General features: G+C 49.9%; 1 protein-coding gene across 1 annotated transcript; it reads left to right on the top strand.

Annotated features, from left to right (window-relative positions):
* The first annotated feature begins 2,900 nt into the window (after positions 1–2,900).
* Positions 2,901–24,392, top strand: STRA8 (stimulated by retinoic acid 8). The gene is made up of 10 exons (XM_089917360.1): positions 2,901–3,029; positions 3,801–3,914; positions 5,711–5,935; positions 9,688–9,763; positions 10,413–10,497; positions 13,290–13,493; positions 14,318–14,603; positions 19,061–19,134; positions 20,660–20,771; positions 23,710–24,392. Exons 1-10 carry the CDS (start codon positions 2,940–2,942, stop codon positions 23,782–23,784), a joined length of 1,341 nt encoding a protein of 446 aa, XP_089773486.1. The 5' UTR covers positions 2,901–2,939; the 3' UTR covers positions 23,785–24,392.
* The last annotated feature ends 150 nt before the right edge of the window (positions 24,393–24,542 follow it).

The raw sequence follows: 24,542 nt of genomic DNA, 5'->3' as shown, positions 1-24,542 counted from the left end.
CTGGCCTGGCTGCTGCTTCCTAGGGTAAAACTGAAGGCATGGGAACACCACATCCTGAAACATTCAGGGGTGCAAGAATTCAAGCAAAAAGAAACCTAAGAGGGAAGAGATATGGGAACATGTATATGTATAACTGATTCACTTTGTTATAAAGCAGAAACTAACACACCATCGTAAAGCAATTATACTCCAATAAAGATGTTAAAAAAAAAAAAACCTAGACACATGAGTCTATCTATATTTGGGGTAAAATGAATTTTTTTCCCTAAGCTGGAAGAATATGTTTCCTCTTGTCTCAAAGAGTCAGCACCTTTTCTCTTTTCTTCTTGCTATTTTGATCCCCTCTTTTAAAGGCCTCTTCTGCCCAGCCCCTCTTAAGCCCCACCCCCATTTCTTCTTCCCTAGTTTAAAACATCATTCCCGGGTTCCCCCTTTTACGCGTCTATTTCCTCACGCCTGCATGCTCTCATCTTTTCCCCTGAGACAGGGAGCCCCTGCTCTAGACCCTTTATTGACCTCCTCTTCTCTAAGTCTCAGGATAACCGCGTAAGGCAGGTGTCAGAGCCCCGTCTGAGGGATGAAGATACTGGGGCTCCAGGTCAGGTGAGCAGACCCAGTCGGAGGACATCCGTTCAGTTCTCTGTGGGCACATACAAGCCGTTTGGGGCACCCGAGATGACAGAGGTATCCCCTCCCTGCCCCCTGGGCCTCCGCTTGGAAAGGAGCCATCGGGCAAAGGTGAGAAGTTCAGCCCCGCCCCTCCCCCTCTCTCCCCGCCTTCTTGTGTAGCCTTCAGACAAAATGTTACACTGTTCCACTGCCTGCACCCTCATTGGCTGGCCACCGCGCGTCCCCATTGGCTGTGAGCCCGGAGACACACTGTGATTGGTCCCTGCACCTGTGCCGAGGTGCTGGGTCTGTCTGGCCCGGGTGGAGACACGGTCACCACTCTGGTTGGCATGCGAGGCCGGTGACCGCTGCCACCGCTGTCAAGCCTTCTGGCGGCCCGCGTGTTCCGGGAGTGGGGACGTCGTGTGCCTGGGTGCCCATCTGCCTCCAAGGGTGAGAGTCGACTCAACGCTGTGGAGGGTAGGGGCTGACCTTCTCACCTCGCCGGCCGGCTGGCTCCTCCATAAAGGTGCACTTGTCCTTGTGGGTGTTTATGTACATGCAATTGATTCAAGACCCTGGATCCAAACAGGTGAACATTTAGGTCTGGGTCCAGACTTTAATAGGAGCATTTGTACATGTCATCTTGACACCCTACATATTTCTGAGACTGATTTTGGATTTTCTTTTTACATGATCTAATAAGCATAGGGAACCAAAGGAAGCTGCTGGTGGGTTGCAAAACATTATCCAGTATCTTGTATGCGTTTGCTTAGGGTTTGCTAATGAGACTGGATCACACTCATATGTTTTGCAGACTGATGCTTAAAAATGGTTGAGGGCTTCCCTGGTGGCGCAGTGGTTGAGAGTCTGCTTGCCGATGCAGGGGACACGGGTTCGTGCACCGGTCCGGGAAGATCCCATATGCCGCGGAGCGGCTGGGCCCGTGAGCCATGGCCGCTGAGCCTGCGCGTCCGGAGCCTGTGCTCCGCAACGGGAGAGGCCACAACAGTGACAGGCCCGCGTACCGCAAAAAAAAAAAAAAAAAAAAAAATGATTGAAAGTTACTCTGAACCTTGGAGAAGGTGAAGTCATAGTTTTTGAAAGTTCGGCCTAGGGAGTTTTTAAAAATGTCAGCCCTAAATGGGTACTAAGTGGTGTTTTAATTGGAAAGTCTTTGGTAGTGAAAGTATACTTTGCTTTATACATGAGAGGCGATAAGAATTATGGCATGATAGTATGAACCTTCACAAAATGCCTTTTTAGAAGAATGCATCAATGAAGCTGTCTTCTAACTTTGTGAGACTGAAGGTTACACTTAGCAGGCTGATCTAATGAACAGAATTGAGCACAGTAAAAAGTTTTTAGAAAGGAAAAGATATCAGAGTTATGGCCATTCTGAAATGCCTAATATTATTTTTGGCCCCAGTTTCCCTCAGAATGAATGGGCTTTGCATAAAGTGCCCAGTAAACATTTGTTTACGGAGCTGCAGTCCCCAGAATTCCTTCACATGCAGCTTCCCATGCTGTTGTATGCTCCTTCCTCCACTTCTGTTGGAAAATGAGCAGCTTGTGCTACTTGCCCTTGTTCCGGATAGTCACAGAATTGTGACAATGACCTTCCAGGGGTGGAAAGTTTAAACTATAATCTAGTTGAGGACTTTTTCACCTCCTTTATCCAGATAAAGAAATTAAGATTTCAGGCTTCTTGGCTCATAAATAGTCACATTGCTGGTTAACAAAGAGTTACAACCCAGGTCTTGAGCCAATCTATAATCCATCCTGCCTTTTCCCACACTGGTTCATCTCATTGGCCGGGTACCATCTCTGGGAGCATCCCTGCATCATCCTACCCACCGTGGATTTGTAGGACTAGCTTCCTTCCACCAACTATCCCCGTACTGAGTTCCCCCAATTCTTACACCTTTCAGATGCCCAGAAATTCACACTCACCCTCCAAACATGCCCCGTTTCCTGAGCCAGAATAGGATACCCAGGTTCTTGCCCCTGTATAATCCCTCCCCACCTGTCTCACATGGCAATGGGCCAGGATCACCTTCAAAGGTTTTTTCTTTTTCAGCTTCTCAAATATGTGCTTCTCACTGTGAACCTTGTCAAGAGCTGAATTCATGAGATTGTAAATGCTTAGGATCCAGAGAGGTCTTTTGGGTCAGGGTTGAACTCGCTATTATTTCCTGCCCCCAATGTTTTCTCTTAATGCTATCCTGTGTTATTCCTATTCTGATGCACCCCAGGAAGGACACTTTAGATGCTGGATACATGGATCCTGATGAAGGATCGTACCGATTTGTTGGCAAAACAAGATTGAAATGAGAAATTTGTGTGGACTGGGGCTGAAAAACTTCTCAGAGAAATTGGGACTTAAACTGGGAACTGAAGGACAAGCTGACCCTAGAGAGGTAGAAACTGGGGGCAGGGAGGCATTCTCGGTAGGAGGAAAGAGAATGGGCCACAGAATAGGGGTTGGTGGGCAGGGCAGTAACGTCTACTGCTGGGGACAGTTTCCTTAACACACTTTGTATCTGCGTAGGACCTTTAGGAGAAAAGGTTTGTTCTTGTTTTGTTCTGTTTTGAAATAAAAGATCGCTTATTGATCTCATTTTTACCGTTAATTCCCCCATTCCTAGCAAAAGAGCCAAGCTTGCAAGAAGGCGGAGGAGGGTCCTGCCCTCCCCTCCCGCATCCAAGAACATGACTTCTGTGGTACTTGTCCTGGGCGAGCACCCCTTCACACAGATCACAGATGCGGATGGGACAGATCCAACTGTATTATTGTAACAAGAGGCTCTGTCTGAAAAGTATCCACCTAAGCTCCTGCTGGGTCCACAGTGCAAGTCAATAAAGATAACTTGGAAAGAATGGCTTTGGGGGATCATAGCAAATCATCCCTAGTGGAGAGCACGATGGAGCATCTAGGAATAGGATATTTAAAATTGCACAAGGTCTAATGAAGGTTAACATCTTGATTAGATCCTTGGCTTGATTCCCCACTGAAAGCGGAATGGAAGGATCATCTCCCATCTTTTACTGCAGTGTTCCCATCTCCCAGCTCCTGACCTGGGGCGCCCGAGACAGGCAGGCTGAGATGGAGGCCACAGCACCCGGCAGCTGGGCAGATGCTCTGGTGCCATCCTCACCCCAGCGGCAGGCAGAGAAGGCTGCCCTCAGAGGCAGCAAGTAACGGGAGTGTCTGCTGGCTATGGGAGAGGCAGAGGGCTGCACCCTTATTCAGTGACTCAACAGTCCCCATAGCCATCCAGATATTTCCTGAGGAATGTGTTTGGGTAGAAGCCTGGGAGGAAACCCAAATTATCAGCATGGGCACTGGGAGAACTCCAGACTCCCCACAAGCCCAAAGGCCTTTGGTATTCTTGTTCCTAGACTACTAGAGAATTTGAGATGCTGGGAGGATCCTGGTATTTTTTCCTCCATTTGTCCACCTAAATTCCCTGGTGTCCATGCACATGCATTTCTCTTTAATTTAAACAGGTAAAGAAGACCTATGTTCTTTGGTTCAAAAGTTTCTTGTTTTTCTGTAGGTAGTTCAAAACCTTCACTGTTTTACTTTGCTCCCTATTAAAGATTTGTTGATGTCTGGAAATTGGAGACTATAAAAGTGTGGCCTCTGATGTAACCTAGCCCTCGGGCTGGATGGGCCTTTGTGATTCTGTGGCTGTCCTCCCCACACCGATGGCATAACTCCTGGGAATGAATGTTACAGGAGCTGAAAGGGACCAGCGCAGGCAACAAAAATGGCACCTACTTACCATCTTCCCACCACTGAGAAGCACACCAAGGCAAAGTGGACACCCTAGTGAAGACCACATTGGTGACAGGAGACTTGCTGTCTGACCTAAAAGACGTTTTAAAATCCCACATTACTTCATTGGGTTCGTGGTCTCTGTGGCCAGTTCTCCCCCTAGAACTTAGTGAGAAAGCTTTCTTCCACCTCCTTCCCTGATATTCCCTCTTCGAAGGAGATTTTGCTCCCAGCTGCTGTCAGCTGAGGTGCTTTGAGAGAGGGGCTGCTTGTCTGTGCCCCAGTGGTGGCTCAACCGGGAAAGCATCAGAATCGTCTGGGCAGCACGTCACCTACACAGACGCCTGGGCCACCCCAGGAGATGCACATCCAGTGTTTCTGAGGCAGGGCCTGGGCGTGTGTATTTTCATCGGTCTCACCAGGTGGCTGACATACATCAAAACCAACACAGGTCATGCATTGTCTCTGCCCAGCAGAACTGTGCTCAGGGGAGAGTGGACCCCACGGAGAACTCCCATCGTAATTCACTCAAACCCCAGTGCTGAGTACCTCCTGCGAGTATAGAGGTGATGACAATGCAGCCCCCTGTTCAAATTGCTGGCAGAGCCATCCATGGCTCAATCTTTTATTAAAATCGTTACATTATCAGCCTTAGAACCACCTCTCTTAGAGAAGGGCTCCTGATTTGTAAAGTTAGATGTAACCAAGGACAACATAATGATCATTTTCAGAACCCACTGGAAGCAGTTCAAGGCAAACCAGCTTCCACTTCTCTGCCATCACGTACCTTTTTGCTTTCACATGTAGAAGAGTGCGTTCTCTTCTTTTTTAGGTACAGTATACATGCGGAAAAGTTCACGAATCTAAAGAATACACCTTGATGGATTTTTTTCACATACTACATAAACCTGTGTAACTACTTCCCAACTCAGAGGGGTGCCTTCTCACAGTAGGAAAGACCTCAAAGGGTGGGACACATACTTGTTCCACCTCTGACAGACTGTAAAGAATGCGATCTCAGGGTACGGCTTGCTCTCCTTGGCCACTGTGGTCAATTAACAAGTGTCTGGTGAGTACCTGCAAGGTCCTGGAAACTTCCTGGTGTAAAGCAGCTGTGCCCTTCAACTGTAAGTCAGATATGAGCACCTTGTGTTTTAGGAGTCGAGCTTCAATAACAGATTTTGTATCATCTGTTATTTATTGTGTATCTGTCATCGATTAGACTCATTGGTTTGGGACCTTTTACTTGGGAGTTGTTTCCCTTTCTTTCTGCTTCAATCCACTTTCCTTTTTCTTTAATGTTGTATCTTTATTATTTAGGGCCAAACAAAGCCTGGTACGTTGCAGCTTCTCATGGAGACCTCTGGAGAAGACAATAACCCCAGCGGCAGAGCAATGCCCTGGTCCCTGGCACAGCTGCAGAAGGTCGAGCCGCGGGTGGCCCGCAGACGCCTGTCCCAGGCCCGCCACCGAGCCACCCTGGCAGGGCTCTTCAACAGCCTCAGGAAGACCGTTTACTCCCACTCTGATCTCACAGCCTCAAAGGTACGGGGACCTTAGGGTAGGGAGGAAAAGGTCCCACGCATGGAGGGATTGTGGAGCCGAGATGGGAACTGGCCTGGAGCTCCCGCCCCCGAGGGCTGCGGCCTGGGTGGGTCAGCGGTCAGCTGCGGACCCCTCATGGCACTCTGTCTGCTGCTGCATGTGGATAAAGCCTGAGAGCCGGGCCTTACCTACCTGCTGCAGACAAGCCTGGCCTTGGAGGGGAAGTGACGGCCCGAGAGGCCCGGTGAGCCAGTGACTGCAATGCCCATCCCTCTCACGGGCAGTGGTGAGCCTCTAGCAGCTGCCCAGACCCTATGTCCTCAGCCCAAGCACACACACATACCCCAAAGCACACCACCCAGTACATGCCCATGTGTGCCTCTCAGTTTTCATGCATCAACCAGGTCTTTCCCTAGGCGACAGGGCTCTCCAGGTAGGCATTTATCTTTTCCTGATCTTAATTTTGCCTTTCTTCTTATGCAGCTTTTTCATTGCTGATCAGTGCCTCTGGTGGAGCACAGAAGGTTCGGGTGGGTTTGGGTGGTGGTGGGAGAATGGAGTGGGTATCACTGCAGGAAGCATTTAGGAGGTCTCCGACAGGGGAGAGGTCCCCGACAGCCTCAAGTCCCCCCACCCTCTTTTAAAAGAGGAGGGAACTGGACTCCAGACAGGACCTGTCAGCTGGTTGGTGGCAGATCCAGGAGGAGGCCTGGTTTCGGGCTCCAGACCTGGCCTTCTTTCCCCGTCCATCTCTCTGGACCAGACCGATGCCCTGCAACTGCTTCCAGACAACAGGTTTCCCTCTGGGCTGGTGCTTTCAGCAGAGCTGCACTTATGGAGAGGGACCATTTGACGGGTGGGAGTATCCTGCCTCCGGAGCTGGCACCGGAGCCTTGCTGAGGGCAGGCACACAGAAGAGCCCCTCAGTGGGCACAGGGCCAGGGCCTCTGTGGAAATTACAGGAAGGCGCCCAGAGCGCCCTTGTGCAGGGCTCCAACTGGGGCTGGAAGAATATCAACAGAGGTCCCACGTGCTCCTCTGGAAGGCTCTGAGTTGTAGCGGGAGAGGTATGGGGAGGGCTACTCCCTGGCTGAGCCAGGCGCAGGGGCTCGGGACTCAGGTGAGGGTGGGGAGAGAGAGTCCACATCTGGGCCTCTCAGCAAAGAGCTTGTCCAGCTCTGTGTCCCCTAGGTGACAAAAACCCCAAAGTCCCTGTCATTGGCCAGTGAAGAAGTATGCACAGACTGCAGCACAGCTGAAGAAAGAACAGGTACTCAGGGCTGGCAGTAAGGAGTGGAAGTGAATCTAGAGGAAAACCCTTTGCAGCCCCTAAAACTCACACCTCACGACGTGGTGGTTGAGAGCCTGGACGTTAACTGGCCTCGGTGCACGTGAGGCAGGTTACTCGCTAAGCTTCAGTTAACACACCTGTTAAACAGGGACAACAGTCATGGCTTCCTGAGGCCTGCTGTGGAGTTCTGCAATATAGTAGCATGAAAAACATAGCATGGTCATATGTGGTTTAGAATGTTAGTATCACTTAGGAGTATCACTTAGGAAAGTGAGGCTCCAGAAAGTTAGACAGTTTGCCTGGAATGGCACAGCCAGAGGGCGGTCTGGAAATCAGATGTTTTCTGTGCTCTCCTTCTTTCTCTTTCGTGCTGGAGGAACAACCCTCAATTTTGCATTTGTAATGTCCACGGAGAAAGGATTTGTTCTACAGGAGTGAGATGCACGTATGCATGGTAGCAAGGTGTTACTAGTTGTCTGTGGCTGCCAAAACAAAATACCACACACCAGGTGGCTTAAAACAACAGAAATGTATTGTCTCAGAGGTCTGGCCTCTAGAAGTCCAAAATCAAGGTGTCCACAGGGCCGTGCTCCCTCTGACGGTTCTAGGGGAGAAGACTTCCTTGCCTCTCTGGCTTCTGGCATTTGCTGGCAATCCTTGGCGTTCCCTGGCTTACAGAGCAGTTACATGGCCGTCTTCTCCCTGTGTCTTCATATTGTCTTCCCTGTGTGTGTGTCTGTCTCTGCATTCAAATTTCTCCTTTTTATAAGGACACCGGTCATACTGGATTAGGGCCCACCCTAATGACCTCTTTTTAACTTGATTACCTCTAGAAAGACCCTATTTCCAAATAAGGTCACACTCACAAGTCTGGGGGCTAGGACTTCAATATATCTTTTTTAGGGGAACACAATTCAACCCAGACAAAGGTCCTAAGAAAATCAGCCTGCCAAAACCATTCTAGAAACAGAATTTCAATGAATTGCACCTGGCTTACCTGGCTCTGTGCTGGTCCAGTTGACGTAGTGAGACTGCGAGGTGAGCGTGGGGTGGCCCGGCTGTGCGGACACAGGTGACCAGCCTGGACCAGAGGACTAGAAAGTCCTCGCCTCACCCTGAGAACAAGCCTGAGGTTCACGCCACCTGTCAGCCCCTTGTGTCCGAAGAGGGGACAGAGTCCTTGCTGACCCAACGGTATAATCCTGAAGCCGGGGTGGGACAGAGGCAGCAGATGGTGTAAGACAGCAGGTGGCCCCTGCTCTAAAGGAGATCCTGTAGCCCACTGTGTTCTCCTGTCGCTGTCTTTTGGGTCTTCAGAGTGCTGTGCTTTGAGGTTCCTCAAGTCTTCTTGTGCACCAGCCAGGGCAGCGGGAGTCTAGAATGGCAGCCCCTGGGCTGTGGGCTCCTGGCTGCTGTGGCATCCTCTCCCACCACCTCCCCATTTCCTTTCTTTCCACAGCTCCCTGAGCGAGGCCTGCGTCCCCCAGCGCTTCAGAGTCCATGCATACTCTGGGGCTCAGCTGAGCTCAGCTGCCCGGAAGCCCGGCTCCATCCAGTTAGATGGGTCCCTCCTCCCGCTGCCGTGCGTTCCCACAGCGCTTTGCGGTGCTTACTGAATTCTAGCACGTGTTACACGCAGTTGTTATGTGTTTTGTGCGTTGAGTGGTTGTTTCCACGCTCATCTTCCCTGTTAGAATGTCAGCGGCCTGAAAGCAGGGCTGTCTTGTTTACGCTGTGTCCCCGGGCTAAGCACACAGCTTTGCCCTCATACATTCCTGATGAAGGTGTGGGACTCCTGACAGGCATCGGGTGTCTGCATAATAAACAACATTTAGCGTTTCTCACTTTTGAATAATCTTGCGGTTACCATTTTGACTGTAGTAATATTACATACAGTACAAAAGGAAGGAAGGGAGGGAGGGAGGGAGTGAGGGCAGAAATGCTTGTGATTCTACTCTTGCAGACTAGGAAATTCAGAGTTCAAGTTGACAGAGCACTTGATAAATGTTTAGATCAACTAGAGTGTACGCATTTAGCAAACAAACAATATTAGCACGTTTAATGTTAACCTGCCGGTCGCACACTGGGACAAGCGAGCAGAAGTTAATTGGCCTTCGTGCCGCCTGGAGCTCTAACCATCAGGCCACCTGTGCCGTCACCGTCCACGCCGACTTCATGTAGCGTATACAGTAGTGTGCAACCCTAGCTGTCTGCTGAGCTCAGCTTAATTGTTTCCAGATACTTCGATATTTCTGTGAGAACCGTTTCCAGAATACAAAGTAAATGTCATGCCTTCTGTGGATCAGAACAAACTTCCTACCTTTTCTGTCGACAGCGTCAAGGACTGGGGCTTTGCCCCCGAGGGAGGGTGGCTTCAGGCCAGGAAAGGGGCTCCTGTGTCCGCAAAACCTTCTCTGTGGTGGGAGCCTGGCTTTTCCGCACTGTCTGTCTCTGTCCTCAGTGGCAGGTTTTGAATAAGGCGAAGAATCATATTCAGGAACTGGAACAAACCTTGGATACTCTGCTGAAGCTGAAAGGTGAGAGATCCCTTCCTGCCACCCCTCTACCTCCCAGGGAAGGGCTGGCTTGTTTTTCTATTGAAAACAAGGAGATTGGGTTAAGCCAAGTGAACATATATTTATTGATATTATTGTGTGCCAGGCACTGCACCTGGGCCAGGGGTACGGTGAGATCCATGCCCCTGTCCTCAGGGAGCTTAGCATCTGGCGGGACAGACAGATGTCAGCGGGCTGTGTGAGCATGATGAGCTCCTTCCTAGGTGCTGTTGAAGGGTGCCTGACCTCCTCAGGTCAGAGAGGCCAGAGAAGTGGACTGGGGCCTGTCCAACTCAAGAGCAAAGGGCAGAAGCTGTCTCCCTTCCTTGCACTCAGGCTGGGAGACATGGCTGGCTGGGAATTTGGGTTTCATAAGCTAGTGAAAGCCGAATTCTGAAAGGGATACTTTCCATGTCTTGACTGAGAAAGTCCAGTTCAAGAAACTCTTCCCCTGTTCTAGTGCTCTCCCCGCACACCTAAAAGGAGACGTGGAACTGGGCTCTTGACTCCCTAACACTGAACCTGGGTGGGCTCAGCGACCACCCATGGTCCACCCAGGCCAGAAAGGCAGGAGAGACTGGACAAAGTCCCAACTATCCTGTGTGACCCTTGACTTCAACTTCCCTCATAGAATCCTTCAACCTGGAGGATGGGAATGTAAACAGCTTAGAGGAGGTCAAGGAAGAATATGCCAGCATGTACTCTAGAAATCCCAGGTAAGACACCCAAGCACCAGGAGACCTAGAATCTGCTGTTCTACTACCACAGTGCTGCTACAGCTCCACAGCCCACCTTTCCCCTCCAGAACACAGAACCGAGGAAGAGGTGCTGCTTACCTGTTTAGAACAGTCTTGTGCTGGAGAGATTTCTTTTCTGTTTTATTCGAATCACATGCATTGGATTTTTTCCCGATTATGGAAATCCTACTTATTAACAGAAAATGTCAAAAAGACAGAAATGCCCAAAAAAGAAAATGAAAATACATATTATCTCACCACTCAAAGAAAATCAATGTTAATCTTAACGAATATCCTAGTTTTTTTCATTTTGCACATTATTTTGTAGAGAAATGAGATCATAGTATTCATATCGTGTTATAGCTTTTAAAGAAACTCACCTAATGGCTTTATTGAGGATATATATGAAAATAATGAAAATCCAAATCTCTGCCTACTTTCCAAGCTTCGTAGGAACCTAAGAAAAACCAAACTGAACTTCAGAGAGGAAAGGAAAAGTAGTACACTCAGGTGTCACAGATGCTGAAAGGGGAACCTCCTTTATAATGTCACAGTCAGACAAGAGAGGCTGATACGAACAATGTCTTTCTCGTACTTTTATGATCTCATTTTGAACATTTAACTCTCACACTTTTTGATGTGTACTTTGTAGACTTAGTCTTTGCTGTGCTCTCAAAGGATGACCCAGGCCCTGTACCACCATCCTGCACAGCTGCTTCGAGAGCGGCCTGGACTTTAGGGACAATGGCTGGGCCCTCATCACCTCTGGTGGCCCCAGGGCGTGCCCAGCACAGTGTACATTCAGGCTGGCCTCTCAGGAGGCACAGGAGTACGTGTATAAACAATTTTACTCACTCTGAAAAGGGGACTGCGAACTGCTTACTGTCAGAACCTCCTGAGAGCCTGCCGAGGTGAAGTGATGTTGTTTCCTCTTTTTTCGGTGGGGTTACTACTGATGAATTTTATTTTCTTCTCCGTGCTTTTCTGTATTTTCCCATTTTTTAAAACAATAAATGTGTATTATTATATCCTAAGGGAAATAATCAGGGGAAAATGATAGATTATTAAATTAAATTAAATTCACATTGTAGACAACATGAGAATACAGAAAAGTATTAGAAGGACACGATCACCTATAATCACACTCTGCACTGCTTTGGTCGTCGGGGGGCGGAAGCAAGAGTGGGGTGCGTGCGTGCGTGTGTGTGTGTGTGTGTGTGTCTGTTGAGTGTACGTGGCAGGGTGTTTGTGGCCACGTTTTACAAATCAGACTAGCCCCACCTGGAAATCAGCCTGGGAGATGATCTCAGTGAGGCAGATGTTAGCTACTGATCCCACCACATTTATTACATAAGCCATCCTCTCCTTCCTGATTTAACATACGACCACTATCACATACTAAAATCTTATTAATACTTGTATCACTTATCCACATGAGGATGACTAAATTTCTTTCAGAATCATATTAATTAGGGAGGATTTTTCCACTAGAATTATTATAAGCCTACAATAATTAAAACTGTGGTACCAGCAGAGGAATAGATTAATTACATTTTGTAATTATTATATTTTAATTAATTAATTAAATTATGAGTGAACTTAAGTGCCTTTGTTCAGGATCATTTGTATTTCCTTTCCTGGGAGCTTTTTTTAACCTATTCTTTGCCCATTTTCCTGTTGGGTTGGTGGTCTTTTTCTTATTTAGTGGTAGAAGGGCTTTATGTATCGTAAGAAATTAGCCCTCTTTCTAGTATATGGATTCCAAACAATTGTACCTTGGTTGGTGGTTTTCCTATTTTGGTTTCAATGTTTCTGTTTTTTCTTTTGTCCATGCAAAAATGAAGTCTAATCTGTCCATCTATAATGGCACCTGATGTTGGGTGAATAGAAAGACTTCCTCCACTCTGAGATTAGAGAGAGAGAAAAAGGGGTTGAGACTTCTCCTATGTTTTCTTCTGGCACACTTGCTTTTTAACTCAATCTGATATCTTGGGGATTATTCCTATCAGTATAAAGAGATTCTGGGTACAAGTCCTGGTTTTCCAAATTGTGTCATGTTGTTTCAGTCTCAAAACTGTCTTCTGAAGAGCAGAATTAAAAACTTTATGAAGCCCAACTTATTCATTTTTTTCTTTTCTAGATGGAGCTTTTAGTTTAAACCGAAGTATTTAACCATGGGGTTTTGTGCTATTGTAAATGGTACTTTTTAAAATTTCAATTTCCAATTATTCATTGCTAGTATATAGAAATACTACTGGTTTTTGTATACTGACCTTATATTCTGCAACCTTGCTTCCTTAGTTCTGGTCACATATTTGTAGATTCTTTGGGATCTTCTACATAGATAATCACATTGTCTGCAAATAAAGACAGTTTTATTTCTTCTTTCCAATCTGTACACCTTTTATTTCTTTGGTTCACCTTACTGGACAGGCTCTAATCTCCAGCACAATTTTGAATAGAAGTGGTAAGAGAGGACATCCTTGTCTTATTCCTGATCTTAGCAGAGAAACAGTCTTTTACTGTTAAATATGATGTTAGCTGTAGGTTTTTTGTAGATGCCTTTTATTAGGCTGAGGAAATTCCCTTCTATTCCTAGTTCGCTGAGAGTTTTCATCATGAATGGATGTTGAATTTTGCCAACGCTTTTCTGCACCTATTGAGATGATCATATAGGTTTTTTTTTCTTTAGTCTATATATGCTAAAACTGTGTCAAGAATTTCAGTCTTGATGTTCATGAGGGATTACCTTGTTTCCATTTCCTCCCCAGTCTGATATTAAATACAGTTCACCAGAAAGGTTCCAACAGCTGGCGCCCAATCGAGGCAGTCGGGAAGGAGGTTGAGGAGGAAGAAGAGGAGGAGGACGACGACGAGGAAGACGACGAGGCAGAGGAGGAGAAGGCAGAGGAGAAAAACGCGGAGCTCTTCAACTCCTCAGTCACCTTGCTGCCAGACCTCTTGGAATTTGAACGGTGTGAAGAGCTGGGCCCCTGTGGGGAGGGGGACAGGTGCTCCACCTGGGGCGTCCTGCAGGCCCCGAGTCATGGAAGCTCCAGGATTTCCACGTGGCGGGGGCTCAGGGATGAGGTTGGCAGAGGAGCCAGAGAAATAGTCCTGAAGCCACATCTGCATAGCACGTGAACTGTGTTTCCTTAGACTGACTTTATTTGGGGTGACTTTGGGGGGCCTGTGGGTGGGATATGAGAGCTAAAGCCACCCCCACTGCTGCACACACACCACAGGTCTGCTTCAGCAGCCTTACTAATTAATCTTGGAGTAAGAAAGGCAGTGGATGGATGGCTCAGATTCCCCCTGTCCCTCACCGCTCCTCCACAAACCTGAGGCCCTCCACATCCATGTGGAAGGGGCGGGCCCAGTAGAAGGAGGCTCGCTCCACAGCTTCCAAATTAAAGCGAGGTCATATCATATCTGCACACATCTGGGCTCTAAACTTGAAGCAGTTTTCCCCTGGGGGGAGAGCTGAGCCTGCCCTGCCTCCCGTCCTCTCTTCTGTCCGGCAGAGAGCTTCACAGGGGGCGCTGGGAGGACTTGGGGAGGGACCCCCAAAGCACAAAGCTAAGTCGCCTATGGCCCCCCAGATAGCTTCTACTCTGCAAGTGGCAGGGCAGGCCGCGGCCAGTGAGGCTGAGTCCCTGGTGAAGCACAGCGCGGGCAAGGCCTGTGTGCTGTGCTCGCTTCCCCTCTCCCCGCCACCACAGGATCCCGAGGAGCCGGCCTGGGCGGGACCCCGGGCCACCGCCTTCAGGTCTGGGAGTTGCTGACCTTTCTGTTGCAGGTACCTCAACTTTTACAAGCAGACGATGGACCTTCTGACCGAGAACGGGATCGTCTCCTCGCAGGAGGTGACCCTCCCCATCATGTCTGCGGCTATCTCCCATCTGTGGCAGACCCTCTCCGAGGAGAGGAAGGCCAGCCTCCAGCACGCCTGGGCGCAGAAGCACAGCGGCCTCCCGGGCTTCGCGGGGGCCTGTCAGGAGCCGGCCTGTGCCGAGGGCAGCGTGAAGGACAGTGGAGTGGAAAGCCAGGGGGCCAGCTGCTCGCTCGTCTCCACCCCTGAGGAGGTGAGCGGACCGACGGGTGGGGTGGAGGGTGGGCATCACCTTTGCCTGGAGATGCCAGGGAGATGCCCGGGTCAGACAGTAACTTGGAGGTGCTGTTTGGATTCTGGCGCGCGCGGTAAGTTTCTGATTTTCCCGACATTATATACGCAACCACAGAACCACAGTTATTTTTCCCCTGCTACTTTCCTGGCCTTTCCATGGGGATTACAGAAAAGAAGGTTTAGAAGGTTGTATGCCCTAGGATTCTTTCCGCTTCAAGTTACTCGCTATTTAAACCAAGAGGAAATGTACTCGGCACACCCAGGGAGGGCCCGAGGCAGGAGGACTTCCGCTTCGTCTCCCTGCGTCGTCGCCGCCGACTCGGCTCTTCCCGTCTGCCTGCTCTGCCTCGTCTCAAGGCCGGCATCTCACCTTCCTTCCCCACCCCACTTCCCCCACCCCATGTGGTGACTGTGGAACGGCAGCTGGTAGCAATCAAGTTGTTATTCCTTTCCTACACCGGGTAGGAGAAAAGATTCCCTGCTCCTCTTTCTTAAGGGTCAAGGAAGAACTTTCCCAGAAATTTGCACCATACCTCTCCTGCCCTCTCATTGGCCGGAATTGGCCAGATTGCCAGATTACTGAGCCAATGAGTAATCGAGATAGGATCAATCAGGCCCAATCCCTGAGAGCAGGTCAGCTCCCACCCCAAAGAGCGTAGCGGAACGCAGAGGAGGCAACTACGCCTCTGCCGTAAATGTGCTTCTCGGCGTTCAAGCAGCAAGAATAGCCACGGTGAGCCATGCAGAGCGCGTTGGGTGGCGTTAGGTTAGCGGTCAGCTCAGCGCTGAGCTCAAACTGGGCCCCTCAGCTGCTCTTCCAGAATTAGGACAGCCTCAGAAGGCTGCTGCTACCACCTGCGGCTGCATCTGCCCTCCCTTGTCTAACGGGGAGGGCAGTTCTTTGCTCTCCGCGCCTGTCTAGTGCTTTGCGGGACATTTAGCTTCCATGGACCCCACCCCTGCTTTGCCCTGACTTTCCAAATACTCCTCCGCGGGTGGTCCCTTGGAGGGGACGTCCAGTGTCTCTCTGGGGAGTCTTAGAGCCAGAGAACCTCCTCCAAGTGCCTCTGATGCTGGGGGCCAGCCCTGGAGGCCCCATTCTCTGGGAGGTTTCCCAGCCACCAGGGCCCAGGCCTGGAGAGCAGTGGTCACCTTGTCCAGTCTTTCCAGTTCACAGACAAGGCCTAGCATGTGGCAGGACTTGTCCAGGGCACATAGTTCCTGCTTCAAGCATTGTATCCTTCATCACAGAGTTTTTCAAGTCTCTGCCCTTTGGTCACCTGTTTATGCTCTACCCTCCGTGATCTCCCCTGGTGCTTCTCAAGTGGAGTTTAGTTAAAAGGCAGGTGCCTGGAGACTTCCCTGGTGGTCCAGAAGCTAAGACTCTGTGCTCCCAAGGCAGCGGGCCCGGGTTCTATCCCTGGTCAGGGAAGTAGATCCCACATGCCTCAACTAAAGATCCCAGGGCTTCCCTGGTGGCGCAGTGGTTGAGAGTCCGCCTGCCGATGCAGGGGACACGGGTTCATGCCCCGGTCCGGGAAGATCCCACATGCCGCTTAGCGGCTGGGCCCCATGGCCGCTGAGCCTGCGCGTCCGGAGCCTGTGCTCCGCAACGGGAGAGGCCACAACAGTGAGAGGCCCGCGTACCGCAAAATAAATAAATAAATAAATTAAATTAAATAAGGAATAGTATCGATAGCATAGGCTTAAAAAAAAAAAAAAATCCCACATGCCTCAACTAAGACCCAAGGCAGCCAAATGAATAAATCTTAAAAAAAAAAAAAAAGACAGGTGCCTGGCTAGTACCCCAGACCCACTGAATCCGAGTCCCCAAGGGGGTGGCTCAGAATCTCATTTTGAACAAGCACCCCAGGTGACTGATGACTGCGGGTGTTAGTCGAGGGAATTCGCAGGGCAGATGTGCCACAGTCAACCGCTACCACCCATGCCCCGTCCCCACCCCCCATTCGCCACTCCACTGGACTATGGTTTCTGATCTGACTATCCACGAATGTTGGGTCCACCATGAGAGGATGTGAGCTCTCCTCCATAATGAGCAAAGCAGGGCCAGACAACCAGCCCCAAAAGACCTCAACCCAAGGCAAGCATCAGCCAGGATAGATGTCTTTGTAGCCTCAAAGTGCCTGGCCCTGGGGTCCCACAACAAAGAAGGCAAAAGAAAACGTATGTCAAACGCATGAAAATTCTGTCAAACTGTAAGCTGACTGCACACGTGTTTGCAGCACAAACCTTTCCTCAAGGAGGAGCAGACCCAGAGAGAAAACTTCAGAATCCAATGTCTCCAAATCACGGAAGCAGCTTGTCTGGGCTTTTTCAGGAAGGGCTAAGGGCTCACATTCTTCTGGTGTTGAGGGAAGCTGGCAGCAGAGTCTCTTAGCCATGCCCAGAGCAGGGCTCTGCCTGCATCGCCGTGCCCCGGCTTGGGCCAGGCCAGGGCTGAGTGACAAGGTGAGTGGAACAGATGACAGTTATAGGGTAGGTACAGAGCCAGTTACTCCTGCTGTGGCTTCTAAATTAGTTGCAGTGAAACCTCTGCAGCTCCTGGTCCACCTGAGAGGTTCTGCTGTGGAACAGTTGCGTTTGGGGCCAACCCCTGGACTCGGGATCAGGTGGACAGGGCCCCTCACTTCTGAGAGGTGCGGCCCCGTAAGTGTGCTGGGTGCCCCAGAAGGACCTCAGAGCCTGGCCATGCTGCCCCCAAGAGCTGGCTTGTGAGAGGGGTTTGCACAGGTGAGGATGGTATGTGGCCTGTGATTGTGATGGGCTGATTGATTTGAGGGAAGGAATTTAGGTCCTGCATCCCTGCCTCAGGCCTGCTGGGGAGGAACACAGAGACAATGGGCTTCTGTGCTGATGGACACAGGAGCCCAGGCCTTTCAGTGACCCCTTCCCAAATCCTCTTTGAGGTGACCAAAGGGATATCAAGAAGAAGGACACCAGAAAATGTCCAGAAAGCCAGGAGTACAATTCACAATTCCAGAGTCCCAGGGAATTCAGTTCCGGGAAAGTGAATTGTAAGAAGACATGAAGTGGGGAACTTCCCTGGCAGTCCAGTGGTTAAGACTTCACCTTCCAATGCAGTGGGTCGGATTCAATCCCTGGTTGGGGAACTAAGATCCCACATGCCCTGCCACCAAAAAACCAAAACATAAAACAGAAGCAATATTGTAACAAATTCAATAAAGACTTTAAAAATGATCCACATCAAAAAAAAAAAAAAAAGCTTAAAAAAAAAAAGACACAAAGGGCAGACAGAAGGCCCCCAGACAAAGAGCAATGTGTCCCCAGGTAAGAGGGGAGGAAACCCTGGGGAACCTGCTAGAACCTGCCAACTAGGATCAGAGAATGCCCTCTTGACTCCCATATAGAAGGGGTAAAAAGCACAGCTAGTTAAAATTTTCATATAAGAGTGTCCATGCAATACTTGGGACATTTGTATGCCAAAAAATTATTCATTCTTTATGTAAAATTCAAATTTAACCAAGCATATCCTGTATATTCACTAAGTCCTGCAATGCTAAGTGTATATCATGTTCCCATGGGATATTTAATATTTGTCAACAAATTTTTAAAAAGCAGAACTGAGAACTTTCTAAATAGCAAGATTCCAAAATAGGAAATATATGCTATCATATGCCCTGGGAAATGACTGGAGGAAACAGATCAGTATGTCAACAATGGACATCTCTGGGTGGGACTGTTTCTCAGTGATTTTAACTTTGTTTCTATTTTCCACAATTTCCAAGATGAACCTGTGTTTCTTTTACAAAGCACATAGTATTCAATGATAGCTAGCGTATTTGAGCCATTATTCTGTGCCAGGTGCTTCCCATACATCATTTAATTCTTGCAGCATCCCTATGGGTAGGCACTGTTGTGATTCCCTTTGGGATCTGGGAAATTAAGTCACAGCTTAGTGAGTGGCAGGGCTGGGAGTCGGCTTTCCTGCAGCTTAACCCCAGAGCCCCCTTAACCTCTGTCCAGCTGCCCTGGCATGAAACCGCTAGATTGTGGATCCTGGGCTCAGACAGTCTCTGCCCCTCGGGAGGAGTAGATGAGCCCTTTCCAGTGTAAACTGAGGCTCACCTCTGGCTGTTGCATCTCGCACCTGAGCTCCTGCTTTCTTTAAAAGGAGGAGACCATGGTCCCCGGTGCTTCCCCGTCTCTCAGCCACCTCTGGGGTCGGGAGTTTGTTCTGGGTGGGCAAGAACTTAATACTCATCCTCTGGAAAGGTCACCAAGCAGAGAGCCGGGATTTGGGCCTCAGCTTTAACATGCACCCATTTGGGGCTGAGGGGTAGAGAGGCTTTCTACGCATCTCTCCCCCAGCCGCCCAGAGCAAACGTCAAAGTGTAGGGGTATTTCTGACACATGAAGTTTTGTGCTTCCTTTCAGATCCTTTTGGAAGATGCCTTCGATGTGGCAAGTTTCCTGGACAAAAGTGAGGTTCCAAGTACATCTAGCTCCAGGTGAAGAAGGGGGTGTGAGACTGTGTGTGTATATGAGTGTGTAAGTGTGTGTGTGCATGGGCACCCCTGTTGGGGTGTTTACGAGCCTCTCATCGTGGCCCAGGGCTGAGACACACCAGGTTATCAACTCCAGGTGGCTTGTGCTGCACTGCTCCCCGGGGTGAGGTGGCCGTGGGCAGGTTACAGCAGTCGGTCTGGTCCAGGAGGTGGGCGGGGGGCTCTGGGCCACAGAGAGCCGGGGCCAACGTGGAAACAGGCCCGGTGCCCTGGGCTCTGAGTCGCACAAGGGGAGAAGCTGCTTTTCACAGTGCTGATGGGAAGGATGTGGAAGGAGGGGAGGAGGGGATGGCTGACGCCCTGAAGTGAGAAGAGCATCTGGGGAGATGTTAAAACAAGAAGGAGCTTGTTTTAAAAAAAAGAAAACAGGTGTGTTTTCTCAGAAAGAAAGTTTAGGATGGAAATTCCCTTGCTACTTTGAAAAGCTGTGGTCTTACAGCCTGAAGGCACAGGCCCTTTGCATAGCTGGCTAAAAAGAAGCAAGAAAATTTAGTTTTTCTGCCTTGGGAGTGAGGCTGACGTTCATGTCCTCGTGATCCCAAAGAACATGTCCATTCTCCCCGAGGCCTGTGGCTACGGCCTGGAGCCCTGGCCGCCTGCTGGCAGGTCAGGGGGCAGCATTTGCTCCTCTGCTCCCACCCCACCGCCCCCAGCCCAGCCAGACTTGCCCAAAATCTCAAAGCACTTTTCCCTGGTGACTCAGGCTCTTCCCAGCTGTATGTGGAGTCTGATTTGGCTGAAACTGGCTGGAGACAGACGCTCCTGTTTCTGAGCTGGGCTTGGGCTGTGAAGACGATTTTGTTGAAAAGTGGGCAAAGTGTACTTGGAACTCCTCACTCTACTGATGGAACAAAAACCAACCAATTAAAAAAATTTTTTTTCTATTTTCCCTAGAAAAGGCAGGGGTTGCTGCCAGGGGTTCTCACGCTGACTGTGAGACCTCACTCCAACAGGAAGTCAGCTGTCCAGGCCTGATTTCACGGTCCTGTTGGCAGGCTTCTCCCCTTGTCCCAGGAAGCAGCAGGAAAGGAATCTGCAAAGCAGCCTGCCCTCTGCGCCAGGCCCGTGTTCCGTGTTAGACCTCCTGAGCGGAGGCATCTCAAGGGGCTGATGTTGATCGTGCCCTGAGCCCCCTGAGCCTGGGCAACCACCGGTGGGAGCAGAACCGTATGGCGTTGCTGTACGAGCCTGACTCCGGGAGGAGAGGAAATCTCGCTCCTTGTTCCACAGGCCACAGCTCAGAACACTAAGCTAGGCACGCGGGCCTGCCTCCCTGTAGTCTCACTTTCCCAGCAGGTTCCAGACACGATGTTGGAACTGGGGCCATGCAAACCTTCCATGGAGGGCTCGGCTGCGTGCTTCAAAGTGCTTGGCTCCCACTGTAATCCAAACATTTTAGTGGGTACAAACAGAGGTAAAACGTTAGGATTCTAAAGGTTTGCTGTTTCTTCCTCCTTTCTGCTGTCAGTTCCGTGCTGGCTGTCTGCAACCCACAAAATCCCGAGGAGAAGTTTCAGCTCTACCTGCAGATCGTCAATTTTTTTAAAGGCCTTTGCTGTGTTAACACTCAGTTCAAACAGGTAGGACGGAGCAGAGTGAGGCCTTGGCTCACCTCCCCTCGGAGGGCGGGAAGGGCTCTGGAGGGAGACCCGGCTACAGCCCCCCCAGCTCACACCCCGGCGGGGGGACGTTCTTCCATGGGTGGTTGACTTCAGCCTAATGCATCCTGTGAAACGGAGGATGTCCGGGAAAATGGAGGGGAGAGACAGAGGGAGGGATGCTCTTCAGGGCAGACCTGAGCCTGGGAGTCCCTTGATGCCGGGACCAGACCTCAGGGGCCTGGCCCTTCGCAGGCATTCCTACGTGTTGTGTGACTCCTTGATGCCTTTCTAAGAGGCCGGGCCGTTTCATCGTCTTCGGAGACCCCGGGGTAGTATTTGCTGCCAGCTTTTGAAGGATATTAATTTCTGCTTCCAAAAAGCTGACTGTGCAGCCCACGGGGACATGCACTGTGGGGGGTCTTGGTTAGAAGGTCCATTCCTGGGAGCTTCCACGGGGGGAGAGGGTTACGCCTGAGCTGCCAAGGGGACAGGCCCTTTCAGGTTCATAGCCATTGATCTCACGAATTTAGCAAAACTATAGCTGTTCATTAAAAAGGTAAGTGATAGGGATGAAAATGTCTCAAATAATTCGGACAGCTTTTCCATGGGGCCCTCTTCCCACTAACCCTTCATTTCCCTCTGCCAAGACCACTTTGAATCTCCACTTGGAGCCAGGGCCCTTCCCTGCGCTTTGCTCTCCACCTCCCAACCCTTGGCCACCGGCTCTGACCACTGTGTCCTTTTCTCTCGACACAGTGAAGTCAGTTCACTTTACCAAGGCCTTGAGAATGGATCGATGGGACAGTCTTTGCTTCCCCTGCTTCCTTTCTCTACACATGGCAGGAAAGAAAGAACAGGCAGGGCTGGAGCACCCATGGAAGGCAGAGGTACTCAGACTTGAATCGCCTTGGGAGCTCATTGGAAATGCAGACTCCTGATGTCCCCACACCCAAGATTCCCATCCAGCGTTGCGAGATGCAGCCCCAGAAATCTGTATTTTGAACAGGCTGTTCAAGAGTGTCCTCGTGCAGGAGGCCTCAGGCTTTGGTAGATGGTTTGTAAAGAGGGCAACTGCATTCTCTTCCCCGTTTGTCCCCCGCTATCAGCTTCACGGGAGGTGGTTGGATGAAACTTAATTAGTACCTGTATTGGTTTCCTAGGACTGACGTTACAAATTACCACAAACTTGGTGGCTTAAAACAACAAAAATCTATTCTCTCATAGTTCTGGAGGCCAGAAGGCCAAATCAAGGTGTTGGCAGGGCCATGCTCCCTCTGAAAGCTGTAGGGAAGAATTCTTCCTTGCCTTCTCCTAGCTCCTGGTGGCTCCCAGCAATCCTCAGCATCCCTTGACTTGTAGCTGCATCACTGCAGTCACTGCCTCCGTCTTCACATGGCCTTCTGCTGTGTATCTCTCCGTCCCTCTCATCTTATAAGGACACCAGCCATTTGGGTTGAGGGCACACCCTAAATCCAGATGATTTCGGCTTGACATCCTTAACTGATCTTACATCTGCACAGACTCTATTTCCCAATAGGTTTCAGGAGGATATGAATTAGAGGGAACACTACTCAACACATTTCAGCACCCAATTCCAGCAAACACCTCTCACAGACTAGTGCTTTCACAAATCTGCAGCTTAAAAATGCCTCATCACCGTTTTCAGAGGCTTAAGGAAGTAGAACATTTGGAATGACATTCAAGCACTCTGTGTGATGGAGACTCCAGCGTGTGGTTCCCTCCCAGGACGCTTGGCCTCCGGGCAACCACTATGCACCGACTCCCACTTTTCTCAACCTTTGCCGCATCCTCACCCTGAACAACGGGTCTGGGTGATTTTCCTCCTACCAGCTGTTCCCCCTCTTGGATCCCCTGGCTCTCGTGCGCCCCTCCCCCATCAGTAGAGCACAGCAGGTGGGGACCGTTCTCCAGAGCTGGAGAGGCTTCATTTGCAGTCACCCCCAATCTGGCCGTCACCCTGGGGACCAGGTCCCATGTTCATAAGATAGTTGGCTGGATTAGGGGTGCTTCCCGGGGCCCAAGGGGATCAACCCCTAACCATCAGGGCTAACAAATTACAGGGCTGATTTTCTGCTGGGGTGCGGAGAGGTAGGAAGAACATAAACCCAGGAATGTACGGTTAGGGGAAGAGGTAATGGGGAGTCAGAGAGGTTGGCTGGGGTCATTGTTAAGGGACTGAGAAACCCTTGCTAAACAGACATAGCGCTGTTTCTTTTAAAAAATTATCTCCAAACAGCTAACCCACGAACATGGTTTAAAGTTCGAAAGTTACCAAAAGATATACAAAGAAAACGTAGTCTTTCGCCTACCACTGTCCCTTGCTTACTATCGCATTCCCTTCCCTGAAGGCAATTACCATGCCCAGTTTCTGTACAGCCATCCAAAGGTATTCTCCAGATATTTATGTAATCTTTCAAACACAAATGGTAGCCTACTATACACATTGCTCTGTACCTTGCCCTTTTAAAATAGTTTATCCTACGGATAGAGAGGGATCTCATTCCTTTTTTTTTTTTTTTTAAATAGCTGGTGGGTGCATAATGGTGTAATTCACCATCCTCTGTTGAGGGCATTTGGATGAAGCTTTAAGACTGCCCCCGTCTCTCTTACGGCATCCCAGAAATCTCCAGGAGAGGAAAGAAGTCAGTTCTGTTGAATCCAGGAGAAGCCATTCTGGAGATGACAAGAGTATTGAGTGGAGTGAAATAGAAATGGACTCCCTGCCCCCCATTGCTTTTAACTTCCTGGCTGGAAGCTGGAGAAGAAGATACCACTGAAGAGACGTGGGGGAGAGACAGAGGGAGGGGGGCACGTCTGAGATGATGGGGCCTTCTCCTCTGCCTGAGGCCCAGAGCCCTTAAATAAAGTTGAATCCTTTTCTACCTGTGTTTTGCAGGAACCAGACCTTCCCTTCGACGATGAGACAGTAATGTTGAGGTGCACGGAGACGTTTGACGATGAAGATCTGTGATGCAGTGGGAGCAGGAGGGGTGAAGGAGGGCGGGCAGTCTCCAAGTTTGAATGCTCACAGCCCAGGTTGCCCCTGCCTCAGCCTTGCAGGACGTTTTGGAATGGGCTGTCCTGAAAGCATTTTGATGGTTGTAGTTTCTGATTATTATAAAGTATTTAAGAGGAGTGTGGCCCCGTGTCAGTCTTTCAGGGTTGTTTGGTATGAGGTGCTGGCCTGCTGCAGGGCACACACCTGCTCCCACTGTGCTCCTATTCAGGGGGTACCGGATGCACCCGAGGCCCAGGCCACGAGCCTTTCAAGAACAGGACAGGCAGGATCTGTCCCATGACACCGGGTACTTGCAGCACACCTGGGTTCAGGGCATTGTTTTGATGGGTTCTAGAGAGTTCTGGAGCCCACCACACATCTGGCATGTTCTAGGAGCCCAGGAACAGTGTTGACCTCAACCCTGTGCTCCAGGACATCAAGGTAGAATCAGCTACATCTGCTTTTTCTGATAATAAAGACTCCTGAACGGAGTCCAAGCCAGATCCCACAGTGTTCTGAGTGCTTTCTGGTGAGGCCCCTGGGCAAAGAGTGCATAAATGTCCCTGGGCCTGTACACTGGGTGTGATGGTTAATTTTGTATGTCAACGTGGCTAGGCCATGGTACCCAGGTATTTGGTCAAACATTATTCCAGGTGTTTCTATGAAGGTATTTTTTTTTTAGAAGAGATTAACGTTTAAATCAGTAGAGCTTGAGTAAAGCAGATTACCCT

This window comes from Delphinapterus leucas, chromosome 9, assembly GCF_059928025.1.
Source record: "Delphinapterus leucas isolate spDelLeu-1000000601 "Yukka" chromosome 9, BTC_Dleu_Yukka2, whole genome shotgun sequence".
NCBI classification, from domain to species: domain Eukaryota; kingdom Metazoa; phylum Chordata; class Mammalia; order Artiodactyla; family Monodontidae; genus Delphinapterus; species Delphinapterus leucas.
Note: the sequence above shows the minus strand (reverse complement) of the source record. Positions and strands in the feature narration are given on the sequence as shown.

What these genes read in the sequence shown, in the direction of transcription:
- STRA8 (XM_089917360.1), top strand. Translation starts at nt 2,940, where the DNA reads ATGAGAAATTTGTGTGGACTGGGGCTGAAAAACTTCTCAGAGAAATTG. An exon ending in TTCCTGAGGAATGTGTTTGG is followed by an intron (nt 3,915 to 5,710) that starts GTAGAAGCCTGG and finishes TTTATTATTTAG; the next exon opens with GGCCAAACAAAGCCTGGTAC. An exon ending in GACCTCTTGGAATTTGAACG is followed by an intron (nt 13,494 to 14,317) that starts GTGTGAAGAGCT and finishes TTTCTGTTGCAG; the next exon opens with GTACCTCAACTTTTACAAGC.